Source organism: Schistocerca americana, chromosome 11, assembly GCF_021461395.2.
Source record: "Schistocerca americana isolate TAMUIC-IGC-003095 chromosome 11, iqSchAmer2.1, whole genome shotgun sequence".
Classification (NCBI taxonomy): domain Eukaryota; kingdom Metazoa; phylum Arthropoda; class Insecta; order Orthoptera; family Acrididae; genus Schistocerca; species Schistocerca americana.
This window is the reverse complement of record NC_060129.1, coordinates 139,038,600-139,054,486: the sequence shown is the minus strand read 5'-3', so window position 1 is coordinate 139,054,486 and position 15,887 is coordinate 139,038,600. Positions and strand designations below refer to the sequence as shown.

Genomic DNA, 15,887 nt, shown 5'->3' with positions numbered 1-15,887 from the left:
AAAGATGCTTCAGTAGCTGATTAGTGTTTTTTGTCTTAAAAAAAAAAAAATCTCACGAGATAGAACGAACAGATCAGAAAGATAAATATAATAAACTAAAACAGAAATTGGAGGAAACAGATAATTAAAATAAGTAATAAGTGTTTTTAAATTTAAAAAAAAAATCTCACGAGATAGAACGAACAGATCACAAAAGTAAATAAAATAAGATAAAACAGAACTGGAGACAGCCACACTCAAACCAAACTCCGCGTCGTCATGACGTCACACACGACAACACCCTTACGTCACGGGTCAAAGCCGACGCGTGGGATCGGACGCTTCTGTCAACCCTTTCAGTCTATATCCTGTAAATGCAAGATACAAACCCAACTTACCACCTAATCGAGGAAGAAAGTAACTGCCACCCACATCGGGAAATAATCCAATTGCAGTTTCTGGCATCGCAAAAAGAGTTCTTTCTGTAGCTACACGAAAGTGACCATGGACTGAAAGTCCCACGGCTCCACCCATGGTTATGCCATCTATAAATGCTACATAGGGTATATGATATGTGCCAATAAGAGAATTAAGTGTGTATTCTTCACGAAAGAAGTCCCTTCCCAGGTTTGTACCTTTTATACCAGCTTCAGTTACAGCTCTTACGTCACCTCCAGCACAAAATGCCTTTTCACCTGTTCCTTTCATTATCACTAAGCTCTTCTCTTTCTCTCAATTTTTCATAATTGGAAGTATTTTTCGTATCATAGATAAATTAAGAGAATTTAATGCTTTAGGTCGATTAAGTGTTATGACTCCTTTATCGTTCACATGATTCAATAATTACATCATTTTCACTTGAACTCATCTGTCTTCTCAGACACACTGCTATTTTACGAATAGCATTGTGTTTCCTGCTGAGACGTAAGGGAAAAGTGCAGGTACAGATCGTCTTCGCTCTTCGTTGCCACGGCACGTCAGTATACTTTCCAATTCCAACTTCTGACATGTACTTCGAACTCAACTGCTCATACTCAAGTTATCGAGTGCTTAGTAGGCACGCGTGGTAACCACTGCGCCATCCGGGACACAGCCTTACCGGAACTGTTCGTTCTGCCTCAGCTCGCCTCACGGCCGATCCACACTCCCCCTTCGAGCGCCACCTATCTCCAGGCCCTGCCTGTTTTCGCAATATTCTCTCTTCCGAGATTCCCACAGGAGGTCGGACGTATTCGTGCCGCTGCAGTGAAGAAGGTGGCTTAATTGCCCAGCAACGCCTATCAAATTATATGAATGTGTGGTGTCTGTCGTTTGGACATGTCCTGAAGAACAGACACCACACATTCATATAATTTCACACATTCTTACAGACAGTCTTTTTTCCGTCGCTCTATTTGCGAGTGTAACAGGAGAGGAAATAACAAGTAATGGTACAGGGTACCCGCTACAAATCCGTGATCCGACCCATCCTCTGTTGTGCCATTCCTGTACCTCCGCCCCCCCCCCCCCCCCCACACCAAAAATGGTTCAAATGGCTCTGAGCACTATGGGACTTCTGAGGTCATCAGTCCCCTAGAACTTAGAACTACTTAAACCTAACTAACCTAATGACATCTCACATACCCATGCCCAAGGCAGGATTCGAACCTGCGACTGCAGCGGTCGCGCGGTTCCAGACTGTAGCGCCTAGAACCGCTCGGCCACCCCGACCGGCGCCCCCGCCCTCCCCCGCCCCGAATCTTCCAAATCTTCGAGCACCATGCACTCCATCGTGCCTTCCGTATATGCCTCCTGTCCCCCACGCGGATCCTCTGTGACCTGCTGCCTTTCCTCGATCTGCTCCTTTTCCTCAAACTTATCCCTCTACACCTTCCGCCGACTTGATTCCCCCCCCCCCACCCCTGTCCCCTGTTTGCTTCTCTCCTCTCCAACCCCAGAGCACTGCCGCGCCTTCACCACTGTGTCCCACCTACCCTTCACCTCTACACCCTTCATCACCTGAGGTGGATTCTGTCAACTCCCCCTCCTGGATGACGCCCTCTTTCCCTCCATTTATCCCTCCTATCAACTCTGATCCACATCTCCCTCTCCCTCCCTCTGTGCTTATCCCCACCTCCCTCTTGCCCCCCTTCCATCCTGTTTCTTCCCCACCTGCCCACTCTTTGACTCCCTTCTCTCCTGAGTACTTTAGCATTCCCCCCCCTCTGCCACCCCCCACCCCCTGGCTTGCGTCCTCCCGGCCCCCCCCCCTTGTTTATGTGTCCTCTCCCTCCATCAGCTACTCCCCCTTTTCTTTCCCTTTCCTCCCCTCTTTTTCCCCCATCATCTCTCTGGGTCCTCTCCACCCCCCCTCCTATCTGCCTAAGGCTGTGTGTGTCATCTTTGTCTCTACTCTTTAGTGCAGTGTTTAGTGCGTGTTAAGTGTTGTGCATCTTTTTTAAGTGTTGCAAACAGAACCCATACTCTCACTGTGTGTGATTTTTATCTCTTGCAAGCAGAAACCAGACTGTCGCCGTGTTTTTTAATTGTCTGTCTGCTTACACCAACCCTTTACTTTTATATTTTTAGCTTCCACAACTTTCCGCCATTTTGTAGTTAAAAAGTCACTGTAGTCATCGCCTGTTTTTATTGTGTATTCTTATTACGTTTTTAAATATTCTGCAAGCTGAAGAGCGGCGCCATAACCTGCCGGCAGCCCGCCCCCCCCCCCCCCATCCCTCTGTGGGGAGGGGGAACCGAAAGCCAATAAAGAAAAAAGAAAGGTACCGTCCACCATCGTCACTTGAGAAGTGCCTATGCAGATATAGCTCTAGATTTTGCCTGATTCTGGACTTTGTCACCTTCGAACAGAATTTTCTTCGTCGGCCTTTATGGCACGTGTGGATACATTATTAAGTTTGTAGGGATCTCTCAGAGCACCCCGCCAGGTTAGCCGAGAGTGCTAACGCGCTGCTTCCTGGACTCGGGCAGGTGCTCCAGCCCTGGATCGAATCTGCCCGCCGGATTAACGACGAAGGCCGGTGTGCTGGCCAGACTGGATATGGTTTTTCGGCGGTTTTCCACATCCCTCTAGGTCCCTCTAGGCCCCCCCCCCCTCCCACGTCCCGCCTCATTTACACGACTCACAAACATTTGAAACACATCCGCACTTTTCCACGATTTACACTAGACGCAGACCAATGGGGTACTCTAATTCCATCCCAGGGGGTACGGGTATCCGGCCACCCCTTCAAATTAATGTGCCAACTCCGATTTAACCACGCCAGCCCCACGTACAATGCGGGACAAAGGCGCAAGCGATTGACAGATAGATAGATAGATGTCCAGACACTCTGTGACCAAAATGGTACTGAAACAGAGGATGACAGACTAAAGGCCGAGATACTAAATGTCTTTCTCCGGAGCTGTTTCACAGGGGAGGACTGCGCTGTGGTTCCTTCTCTGGATTGTCGCTCAGATGACAGAATGGTAGTTGTCGAAATGGATGACAGAGGGACGGAAAAACGATTAAAATGGCTCAAAAGAGGAAAGGCCGCTGGACCTGGTTGGATACCAGTTCGATTTTGCGCGGAGTGTGCAGAAAGAACTTGGCCCCCTACTTGCAGCGGTCTGACCTATAACTGTGGCGTTGATGAGTTGTGGAATTTTGGAGGACGTGTTGTGTTCAAGTATAATGACTTTTCTAGAGACTAGAAATCTACTCTGTAGGAATCGGCATGTGTTTAAAAAGAAGATCGTGTGAAATCCAGGTCGTGCTATTCGTCCATGAGACTCAGAGGGCCATAGACACCGGTTCCGAGGTAGATGCCATGTTTCTTGGAGGCTTCCGCAAGGCGTTTGATACAGTTCCCCACAGTCGTTTAATGAACAAAGATCAGACCAATTGTGTGATTGGACTGAAGAGTTCCTAGATAACAGAAAGCAGCATGTCATTCTCAGTGGAGAAGTCTTCCGAAGTTAGAGTGATTTCAGGTGTGCCGCAGGGGAGTGTCGTAGGACCGTTGCTATTCGCAATATATATAAATGACCTTGTGGATGACATCGGAAGTTCACTGAGGCTTTTTGCGGATGATGCTGTAGTATATCGAGAAGTTGTAACAATGGAAAATTGTACTGAAATGCAGGAGGATCTGCAGCGAATTGACGCATGGTGCAGGGAATGGCAATTGAATCTCAATGAGGACGAGTGTAATGTGCTGCGAATACGTAGAAAGATAGATCCCTTATCATTTAGCTACAAAATAGCAGGTCAGCAACTGGAAGCGGTTAATTCCACAAATTATCTCGGAGTACGCATTAGGAGTGATTTGAAATGGAAAGACCATATAAAATTAATCGCCGGTAGAGAAGATGTCAGACTGAGATTCATTGGATGAATCTTAAGGAAATGCAGTCCGAAAACAAAGGAATTAGGTTACACTATACTTGTTCGCCCACTGCTTGAATACTGCTCAGCCGTTTGGGATCTGTACCAGATAGGGTCGATAGAAGAGATAGAGAAGATCCAACGGAGAGCACTTCGTTACAGGATCATTTAGTAATCGCGAAAGCGTTACGGAGATGATAGATAAACTCCAGTGGAAGACTCTGCAAGAGAGACGCTCAGTACCTCGGTACGGGCTTTTGTTGGCGAACACACCTTCACCGAGGAGTCGAGCAGTATATTGCTCCCTCCTGCGTATATCTCGCGAAGAGACCGTGATGATAAAATCACAGAGATTAGAGCCCACACAGAGGCATACCGAGAATCTTTCTTTCCACGAACAATACGAGACTGGAATAGAAGGGAGAACCGATAGGGGTACTCAAGGCACCCTCCCCCACACACCGTCGGCTGGCTTGCGGAGTGTGCATGCAGATGTAGACGTAGATAGATAGGGATCTGCCGGAGCAGAGGGCCAACTCGCACTAGTTCGGTTTTAGTGAGTAGGTGTATCTGTGACCAAACAACTGTGCTGGAAGTGACTTGGGCATGGTGACGCATTGCAGGAGGGACAGCTTCGCGGTGTCGCGAGGCGGGCGCCCTCGGCCTGCGCCGGAGGAGGAGGAGGAGGAGGCGGAGGCGGAGGAGCCGGGCAGCGCGGAGGCCTACCAGGAGCGGCGGGCCACCACGGAGGGCTGGGCGGCGGCGACCGGCGCCGGCGGCTGGAACACGGCGTCGACGGCGGCGCCGCCCACCGACGCCACGACGGAGCAGGAGGCGGCCGGGCTGACGGCGGCGGCGGGCGACCAGGCCGCGCTCCAGCTGTACGCCGTGCTGCGCCAGGCCGAGGGCGTGCGCGACAACTCGGTGCTCGACGACCTGGAGGACGAGCTCGCCGGCGCCACCGACGGCTACCTCGCCGGCGTCGACGAGGTGCGTGCGCTAGCCACAGCCAAACTCGATGACCACGACGTACAGGATTTCATTCGGTGTGCCTGCTGCGCAATACAGGGCGTTTCACAAGTCGACACGGAGCTGTAAACATCACAGGGTGTTTCACAAGTCTCTCCTAAACATAAAAGCGCAAATACAGAGTGTTTTGTAAGTAGCATATTCCAATGCACCAAATGTATAATCAACACTACAGATTTCGTAACAGGTCAACACAGAGCTGTAAACTGTACAGGGTGTGTCACAATTTACACATAAACTTATCATAGCAATATAGGGTGTTTTGTAAGTAACTTAATTCACCATTTGTACTGCATTGTATGCAGTACAGGACGTTTCACAAGTCAGTACGCAGTGGTAAACAATACAGGGTGTTTCATATATCTCACCTAAGCTTAAAAGTACAGTGCAGGGTGTTTTGTAACTAATATTATTAAGTGTCTCAACTGTATGCTCAAGACGATAGACTGCTTAACAGGTCAACACAGAACTGTAAACAGTACAGGGTGTGTCACAATTCACACCTAAACTTATCATATCAATACAGGGTGTTTTGTAAGTAATTTAATTCACCATACGTACTGCATTGTATGCAATACAGGACATTTCACAAGTCAATACACAGTGGTAAAAAATACAGGGTGTTTCATACATCTCAATGGTGGTTTGTAAGTAATACCATTCAATGCACCAAATGTATACTCAACGCTATGAAGTGCATAGCAGGTCCACACAGAGCTGTAAATAGTACAGGGTTGTCACAATTCACACCTAAACTTATCACAGCAATACAGGGTCATTGTAAGTAATTTAATTCACTGAATGTACCAAATTGTATAGGATACAGGATGATTCACAAGTCAATACACAGAGGTAAACAATACAGGGTGTTTCATACATCTCACCTAAACTTAAAAGTACAGGACAAATAACTAATATCATTCAGTGTCTCAACTGTATACTCAATACTATAGAGTTCTTAACAGGTCAACACAGAACTGTAAACCGTACAGGGTATGTCGCGATCTACATCTAAACTCATGATGGCAATACAGGGTGTTTTATAAGTAATTTAATTCACTGTATGCACTGCATTGTATACAACACACGACATTTCATAAATCAATACACAGTAGGAAACATTACATGGTTTTTCATACATTTCACCTAAACTTAAAATACAGTACAGGGTGTTTTGTAACTAATATCATTCAGTGTCTCAACTGCATACTCAAGACGATAGACTGCTTAACAGATCAACACAGAACTGTAAACTGTACAGGGTGTGTCACAATCTACACCTAAACTTAGGATATCAATACAGGGTGTTTTGTAAGTAATTTAATTCACCATACGTACTGCATTGTATGCAATACAGAACGCTTCACAAGTCAATACGCAGTGGTAAAAAATACAGGGTGGTTCATACATCTCACTTAAACTTAAAAATATAGTACAAGGTGTTTTGTAAGTAATATCATTCACTGCATCATATGTATACCCAACACTATGGACTGCTTAACAGGTAAACATAGAGTTATAAACAGTACAGGGTGTGTCACAATATCCACCTAAACTGATGATGGCAATACAGGGTGTTTTGTGCAGACGGGGTGGCCATGCGGTTCTAGGCGCTACAATCTGCAACCGAGCGACCGCTACAGTTGCAGGTTCGAATCCTGCCTCGGGCATGGATGTGTGTGATGTCCTTAGGTTAGTTCGGTTTAATTAGTTCGAAGTTCTAGGCGACTGATGACCTCAGACATTAAGTCGCATAGTGCTCAGAGCCATTTGAACCAGGGTGTTTTGTAAGTAATTTAATTCACTGTGTGCACTGCATTGTATACAACACATGACATTTCATAAGTTAATACATAGTAGTAAACATTACAGGCTGTTTCATACATTTCACCTAAACTTAAAAGTACAGTACAGGGTGTTTTGTAAGTAATATCATTCAGTACACCAAATCCATACTCGAAGCTATAAAATGTGTAACAGGTCAACACAGAGCTGTAAACAGTACAGGGTGTGTCACGATTTACACCTAAACTTATCACAGCAATACAGGGTGTTTTGTAAGTAACTTAACACTCTGTACATACTGCATTATATACAATATGGGCATTTCACAAGTTAATACGCAGTGGTAAACATTATGGGGTGTTTCATACATCTCACCTGACCCTAAAAGTACTGTGCTGGGTGTTATGTAAGTAACATCATTCAGTGCACCAAATGCATACTCAGGACTATTGAGTGCTGAACAGGTCAACACAGAGCTGCAATCAGCACAGGGCGCGTCACAATTCTCACCTAAACTTGTGATAGCAATACAGCGTTTTTTGTAAGTAATTTAATACTCTGTATCTACCCCTCAGTGAACAGTTCAGAGCTTAACACAACTCAACTCAAAGTATTGAACATTTCGGTGTGTTTCACAAGCCCCACATAACAAACCACAATATATGGTGTTTTGTAAGTAGTTTCATTCAGTGCACCAACTCAGTAATCAACACTACATAGTGGTGAGAAATGCAACACACTGTTGTAAGCCGCAGTTGATGTGTCACAATTCACACCTAAAATTATGAGAGGAATACAGGGGGTTTTCTGGTAATTTATTTCACTGCACGTGTTGCATAGTGGGCAGAACAGGGCGACTGACAAGTCAGTGCAGAGCTTTAAAAAGTACAGGCTGTTTCACAAGTTCCACCTGGTTTAAGTATGCAATACCGGGTGTCTTGTAAGCAAATTCATTCAGTGCACCAACTGAATAACTAACTGTATAGGTTTCTTAACAAGCTAACACAGCTTTATAAACAGTACAGACTATTCCAAATTCACACCTAAACTTATGAGAGCAATACAATGCGTTTTGTTAGTAGTTTAATTTACTGCACCTATTGCACAGTGGACAGAACGGAGCGTTTCACTAGACAACACACTGCAGTAAACGTTACAGGGTGTTTTATACATCTCACGTAAAACTTGAAGTGCAGTACAGGGTGTTTTTTAAGTAATATCATTCACTACATGTATATCGAATGCTACAGGGTGCTTAGCAAGTCAATGTAGAATTGCAAATAGTACACAGTGTATCACAGTTCTCACCTAAATTTAAGAGAGCAATGCAGGGATTTTTGTAAGTAATGTAATTCACTGTACCTACTAAAGAGTGGACAGTGCAGGGCTGTTTACAAGTCAGTGTGGAGCTGTTAACATTACAGGGCGTTTCACAAATCGCAAGTGCGATACAGGCTATTTGTAAGTAATATCATTCAGTGCACCAAAGGTATAAACTGCGCTACAGAGTGGTTAACAAGTCGACATTGAAATATAAACTGTGGAGGGTGTGTCACAGTTTACACCAAAACGTATGAGAGCAAGACTGGGTTTATTGTAAGCAATTTTATTCACTGTGCGTACTGCATTGTGGACAATACAAGGTGTTCCGAAACCAACAGAGCCCAGTAAATTTGTCAGGGTGTTTCACAAGTCTCACTTAAATATAAAAGTGTTGTACTGGTGTTTCTTAAGTAATTTCAGTCAGTGCCCCAACTGCATAATCAACACTACAGAGTACTTAAAAAGGCAACCCATAGTTGTAAACAGTACAGCATGTTTCACAATTCACACCTAAACTACTGATAGCAATACAGGGCGGGACTGCTACGGTCGCAGGTTCGAATCCTGCCTCGGGCATGGGTGTGTGTGATGTCCTTAGGTTAGTTAGGTTTAAGTAGTTCTAAGTTCTAGGGGACTTATGACCTAAGATGTTGAGTCCCATAGTGCTCAGAGCCATTTGAACCATTTTGAACCAATACAGGGTGTTTGTAAAAGTAATCTAATTCAAAAAATGGTTCAAATGGCTCTGAGTACTATGGGACTTAACTGCTGAGGTAATCAATCCCCTAACTAACCTAAGGACATCACACACATCCATGCCCGAGGCAGGATTAGAACCTGCGGCCATAGCGGTCGCGCGGCTCCAGACTGTAGCGCCTAGAACCGCTCAGCCACTCTGGCCAGCTAATCTAATTCACTGTATGTACTGCACTGTGGTTAATACAGGGATTTTGACAAGTCAGCACAGTGCTATAAATATCACAGGGTGTTTCACAAATGTCACCTAAACTGAAAAGAGCAGTACAGTATTATTGTAAGTAATATCATTCAGCACACCAACTGAATATTCAACACTATAGAGTGCTTAACAGATCAACACACAGCTGTAAAAGTATGGGGTGTCGCAGATCACACCTAAACTTATGAGGGCTGTACAGGGTGTTTTTGTAAGTAAATTATTTTGCTGTCCCTGGTGCATTGTGGTATCTTTACATGCATAGCACAGAGGCCTGAAGATGGCATTATTGAGATACCGGAACTGGTTGTATAAATAAAATAACTTCTTAAAACACACAGTTTTTTGGCGATTTTCTTTGGTAAAGTATACAGGTGGTTTCCAGAATGACATTTCCACTCTGCAGCGGAGTGTTGGTAGAGCTCAGTTGGTAGAGCACTTGCCCGCGAAAGGCAAAGGTCCCGAGTTCGAGTCTCGGTCCGGCACACAGTTTTAATTTGCCAGGAAGTTTCATATCAGCGCACACTGCGCTGCAGAGTGAAAACCTCATTCTGGAAACATCCCCCAGGCTGTGGCTAAGCCATTTCTCCGCAGTATCCTTTCTTTCAGGAGTGCTAGACGTGCAAGGTTCGCTGGAGAGCTTGTGTTAAGTTTGGAAGGTAGGAGACGAGTTACTGGCAGAAGTAAAGCTGTGAGTACCGGGCGTGAGTCGTGCTTCGGTAGCTCAGTTGGTAGAGCACTTGCCCGCGAAAGGCAAAGGTCCCGAGTTCGAGTCTCGATCCGGCAAACAGTTTTAATCTGCCAGGAAGTTTCATATGAGCGCACACTCCGCTGTAGAGTGAAAATCTCATTCTGGAAACATCCCCCAGGCTGTGGCTAAGCCATGTCTGCGCAGTATCCTTTCTTTCAGGAGTGCTAGTTCTGCAAGGTTCGCAGGAGAACTTCTGTAAAGTTTGGAAGGTAGGAGACGAGTTACTGGCAGATGTAAAGCTGTGAGGACGGGGCGTGAGTCGTGCTTGGGTAGCTCAGTTGGTAGAGCACTTGCCCACGAAAGGCAAAGGTCCCGAGTTCGAGTCTCGATCCGGCACACAGTTTTAATCTGCCAGGAAGTTTTATACAGTTGGTGTTACGCGGTACCATTGTGATCTGTCCTGGAGGGTTGGTGTCTTCTTTTTCGCTCGCTGTCGTCAGTTAGTGTGGAATACAGTCATAGTCCTCATTTAGACGTAGAGAAGCTATCACCCTAGACAGTTCTGACGCAACGACTGTTGCCCACAGATCCTGACGACCACGGAGGAGGAACCCGCGCCGGCCCCCACATCGCCGAGCACCACCACCACGACCACGACCACCACGACAACCACGACCACGACTCCGGCCCCGACGACGACGACGACGACGACGACAGAGGCGCCGGCCCCAGCCGGTGGCAGGCGACGCCTGCGCCCCAAGCCCGGGGGCAGGTTCCGCGGGGGCGGCTCCACCTCCGCCTCGACGACGACGACCACGACCACAGAGGCCGCACCCGAGAGCAGCACGCGCGCCAGGAGCCGCTTCGGCAATGGAGCCGCCTCCAGGTGAGTCTGACCACCTAACGCAGGGGCGGTCAAACGTTGCACGCGCCTCATGAGAGCACTGTGCTGCAGGTGTGCTGCTCGCGTGCAATCGTCAAACGGGGCAGTGACGACAGCCGGCAGGTTGCGGCAGTGTAGTGGCAGGCTAAGCTGCGGACGTTGAACCGAAGCGACCGCTACGTAGTGAACTTTGCATTTCAAGAACCGAAAAAGGCAGAGTGAATCAAGGAAACGGAGAAGTGGAGAGATGCTATCTTTTAAAAAGGAATGGGAGAATCATTTTTTCTTTGTGCAAAAACGTGAAAATTCGAAATGTATAATATGTGACAGTATTCTCGCTGATCAGCGGAAGTTTAATATTGAACGCCATTATAATAAATTTCAATGTGTTCCCGTACTTAGTGGAATAAAAGAGGAATTTCTCAAGCGATTTGGGGATACATCATACTTATCCCAAGTTTTTGAATAGTTCTCGAGACAATTTGCTGTTTCTGTAGATGATATTCATCCCAGTTTGCAAATGGAATTAATAGATGTGCACTGTAGATTCTACAGCATAATTCTCGTCTGAGAGACAAGTTCCTTTTGGCAAGACGTGTAATAGATTTTTGTCACGACTTTCCACAGCGAGAGTTTCCTCGTCTCCATCGTGAAGCCGCGAAGATAATGTCAATGTTTGGCTCGACATACGTTTGTGAGAGACTTTTTCTGTTATGAAAATTAATAAGTCTCGGTTAAGAGCAAACATCAGTAATGAAAATTTATGTAACTGTTTGCGTTTGTCTGTACGTAGGAATTCTGTTCCAGACATTAAATGTATTGCAAACTCCACCTGTGATAATAAAATAAAAGGTATCGTAGGTAATAGGTACTCTTTCAAACCACGATTTCTTTCAAGCACTCCTACTAACCTTATTCCTTCATTCAATAAAACAGGCCAGGAAACAAAACGCATTACAGAGGAAGAAACGGAGAGACGGTATGGTGGGGAGTGGAGAGAAGCGGGTGGCCAGCTTGCCCCTGTGTGCACGCAGAACACCTGTTAACTGCACACGTGCAAGTGCACCGCACACGTGCAGGATTGCTGACCGCCCCAGACCTAACGTGTCCCCCTTGCCACCCACCTGCACTTACGTCTCCAGCTAAGGGACAGCGATACGCCCGTATACAGATGCCGGTAGTATAGTGTACACGAGGCAATAAAGAAGGGCAGTGCATTGGTGGAGCAGTCATTGGTATTCAGATGATTCATGTGAAAGTGTACAAACTCTACGGATTGATCGATGAGAGGAAATGGAACAAATAAGGTCTAATGAATTTATGTCTGGAAATGCATGGTTTCCATGCTAGAGACTACTTATTCGATCACATTGTTACAGGACGCAGCATGTCATTCTCAATGTAGAGAAGTCATCCGAAGTAAGAGTGATTTCAGGTATGTCGCAGGGGAGTGTTGCTATTCACAATATACATAAATGACCTTGTGGATGACATCGAAAGTTCACTGAGGCTTTTTGCGGATGATGCTGTAGTATATCGAGAGATTGTAACAATTGAAAATTGTACTGAAATGCAGGAGGATCTGCAGCCAATTGATGCTTGGTGCAGGGAATGGCAATTGAACCTCAATGTAGACAATTGTAATGTGTTGCGAATACGTAGAAAGAAAGATCCGTTATAATTTAGTTACAATATAGCAGATCAGCAACTGGAAGCAGTTAATTCCATAAATTATCTGTTAGTAGGCATTAGGAGTGATTTAAAATGGAGTGATCATATAAAGTTGATCGTCGGTGAAGCACATGCCAGACTGAGATTCATTGGAAGAATCCTATAGAATGCAATCCGAAAACAAAGGAAGTAGGTTACAGTATACTTGTTCGCCCACTGCTTGAATACTGCTCAGCAGTGTGGGATTCGTATCAGATAGGGTTGATAGAAGAGATAGAGAAGATCCAACGGAGAGCAGCGCGCTTCGTTACAGGATCGTTTAGTAATCGCGCAAGCGTTACGGAGAAGATAGATAAACTCCAGTGGAAGACTCTGCAAGAAAGAAGCTCAGTAGTTCAGTACGGGCTTTTGTTGAAGTTTCGAGAACATACCTTCACTGAGGAGTCAAGCAGTATATTGCTCCCTCCTACGTATATCTCGCGAAGAGACCATGAGGATAAAATCAGAGAGTTTAGAGCCTACACAGAGGCATACCGACAATCATTCTTTCCACGAACGATACGAGACTGAAATAGAAGGGAGAACCGATAGAGGTACTCAAGGTACCCTCCACCACACACCGCCAGGTCGCTTGCGGAATATGGATGTAGATGTAGACAGCAGTCTAATATGCGGTGTACCATGCAGCCATAGTTTGATTATGGCTGCATTACGAGAATTAACAGGCTTTGAATGCGGAACGGAAGTTGGAGCTAGACCAGGGTGACCAAATTATTTTCGGTGAAAACCGGGACACATTCACCTGGGTGCCAATGGACACCTCATTCCACATGTACCCAGGTTTCTTAACTTTAAATATTAATGTTTTGTTGATACATTTTGTTAACCCGATTATTATAACTAATAAGAGGATACAAAAGATTGATACAGTCTAGATTATCTGTATAATTAATGACATTTAATAAATGTATACAGTAATAAAGAAATGTATTACGATTTTACAAAATTTTACAGCCATTCAACTTTTAATCAATTAATATTAACATGAGCTTTAATATTACTGAGCACTTGTAGATGGAATTGACTGTACTTGGAGAAAAGTGTATTTTTCACTGCCTCCAGCCTTCTTGGTCATGTCTTTGTTCTTTGAGACACAGTGATAAAACTCGGCACACTCCATTTTGTAGTTGTACAGGATCTGCAGGATTGCTTCAAGAGAGTCCACCTCCATTCTGTTTCTTTCATCAGTCCACTGGAAATTCATGAACGAAAATATTCTTTCCACATTGGCATTATGGGCTGGATTGCAAATAAATACCTTGCAATTATTACCAACTCAGAGTAATGCTGAAGACAGTCACAGCTTTTAAAAAAACTCACCCACTTCTCATGACATTCCAATGTTGTTTTTTTTCCCTTAATTCCACTTGTGAAGGCTTTCTTCAACAAAATTTGTCAGTATGCCGAACTGATCAAAGAGAATGGAATCATCGATTTCAATCTCTTTACTCTTCAAATAAGAAACTGTCTCTTCAACACTTTCCCATTTTGGCACTCTCTTCAGTAACATTCAATCAAACACCGGCGATGAGGATAAATACGAGACGCTCCACTTGCGGAGATATTCTACACAAGTGTCATAAAACTTGTTAACTTCTTATCTAAAAATCCTTTCCGCTGCTTCTGATACTTCTGCTCTTTTAAGGACAGATTAACATTAAAATAAATGAACTGCTGTTCTCTCCTCTTAGTAACAGTATCCAGAGTATTTTTCAAAGCATCATTTACCTCTATTACACTTTTCGTGCTTCCCTCAATTTCCTTTATCCCACGCTGCAAAGTGCTAAGCTGATTGTGAATGAACCATAAGTAGGCCTCACTTAAAGGGTTACTGAAAAACTGAACCAATATTTTGGGGGCTGTGTCTTCATTTAGGAAAAAATCTTTTAACGGTTCAAACAGGTGGATTACTCTTTGAACTGCTGGAAACAGTGATAACCAGCGAGTTTTCGAGTGACACATTACATTCATATATTAAGTTCCCACATAATCATAGAACTCCTTAAGCCTCTCTGTTCTAACAGTATATATGTCAAAGTGTGGGTATACCTGCATGACGATAGTTTCAGCATCACAGCTTAAACTGTCAGCAGATGTCTGCACGCTGTTGTGTAAAACATGTGCAGGGCACCCTATGCCTTCAATGTTTTCATGCAATGTTGCCTTTAATTTGGTACATACGTTGCATTTGCCTTGTCTTTTTAAACCACCAAAGTTCGTGTTGGTGTTGTCTCCACAAAATGCTACACATTTATATTTCCCAAGATCAAACATTTCGATAGTATTCATACAAAATCTTAAAATTTCGTCAGATATTTCATTAGGTAGGGAACTCACCTTCAAAAGTTTCGTCTGAATTACCCTGATTAATATCGAAAAACTGAACAATAAACGGAAATATTTTAGTGGCCTTATGATTGCTGGCATCAGTGGACATACCGTAGGAAGAAGACTTTTTGATGTATTGAAGGCTTTCCTTTACACTTTGGGGAACAATAACTCCTTTCACTAAGGCTGACACTTTAGTTCTTGCTGAACTAAACTTTTTTGCAATGGAAGAATCATCAAACAAAATGCTGTTAAGCTTATTAGCAGAATCACTAGATCTATAAGTTTGGTGATGTTTTACCGTGTGGTAGGCTAGTGTAAGCTCGGCTGCTCGAACTTTCGTCTCTTCACTTGACTGATGTTTCACAAAATAATTTTGCAGAGTTTTACTGTAGCTCGGTGCACTGTATCTGTTAATGTGTTTCTTTGACCTGATGTGATCAACTATGTCGGAACGTCCACCATGACTTATACTAATAAAACAGTTACGTACGGAACGCTCTGCTTCCTAATCAAAACTACCTTTCTTAATGAAATTCCATTCCTTGGAATAACAGTCACTGAACTTGCAGGCAGGTTTCGGCATTGCGTTTCACAGTACTGCAGCAATAATACCACTAATATGAGAAAAAAACTATTGCAGTTTGTCTGACAAAACCTCAACTACTACACTGTTCTGACAATGAGTGTGTGAGTAAGTGGCGGGACAATAGGACGGTTTCATAGCTCTGTTACAATAATGTTACAATAATACAACTCACTACTTGTTGGCCAAAGTACCGCTCAAAGTAAATTATTGCCTGATACTGCGATTACT

The 15,887-nt window shown here is 44.4% G+C and overlaps 1 protein-coding gene across 1 annotated transcript in view; it reads left to right on the top strand.

Annotated features, from left to right (window-relative positions):
• The window catches only part of LOC124553392 (proteoglycan 4-like), a 256,733-nt gene that overhangs the window by 224,787 nt on the left and 16,059 nt on the right, over positions 1 to 15,887 (top strand). The window contains exons 9-10 of the mRNA XM_047127261.1: positions 4,969 to 5,335; positions 10,716 to 11,014. Coding sequence (XP_046983217.1) covers positions 4,969 to 5,335; positions 10,716 to 11,014 — 666 coding nt within the window. The remainder of the gene's footprint in view (positions 1 to 4,968; positions 5,336 to 10,715; positions 11,015 to 15,887) is intronic.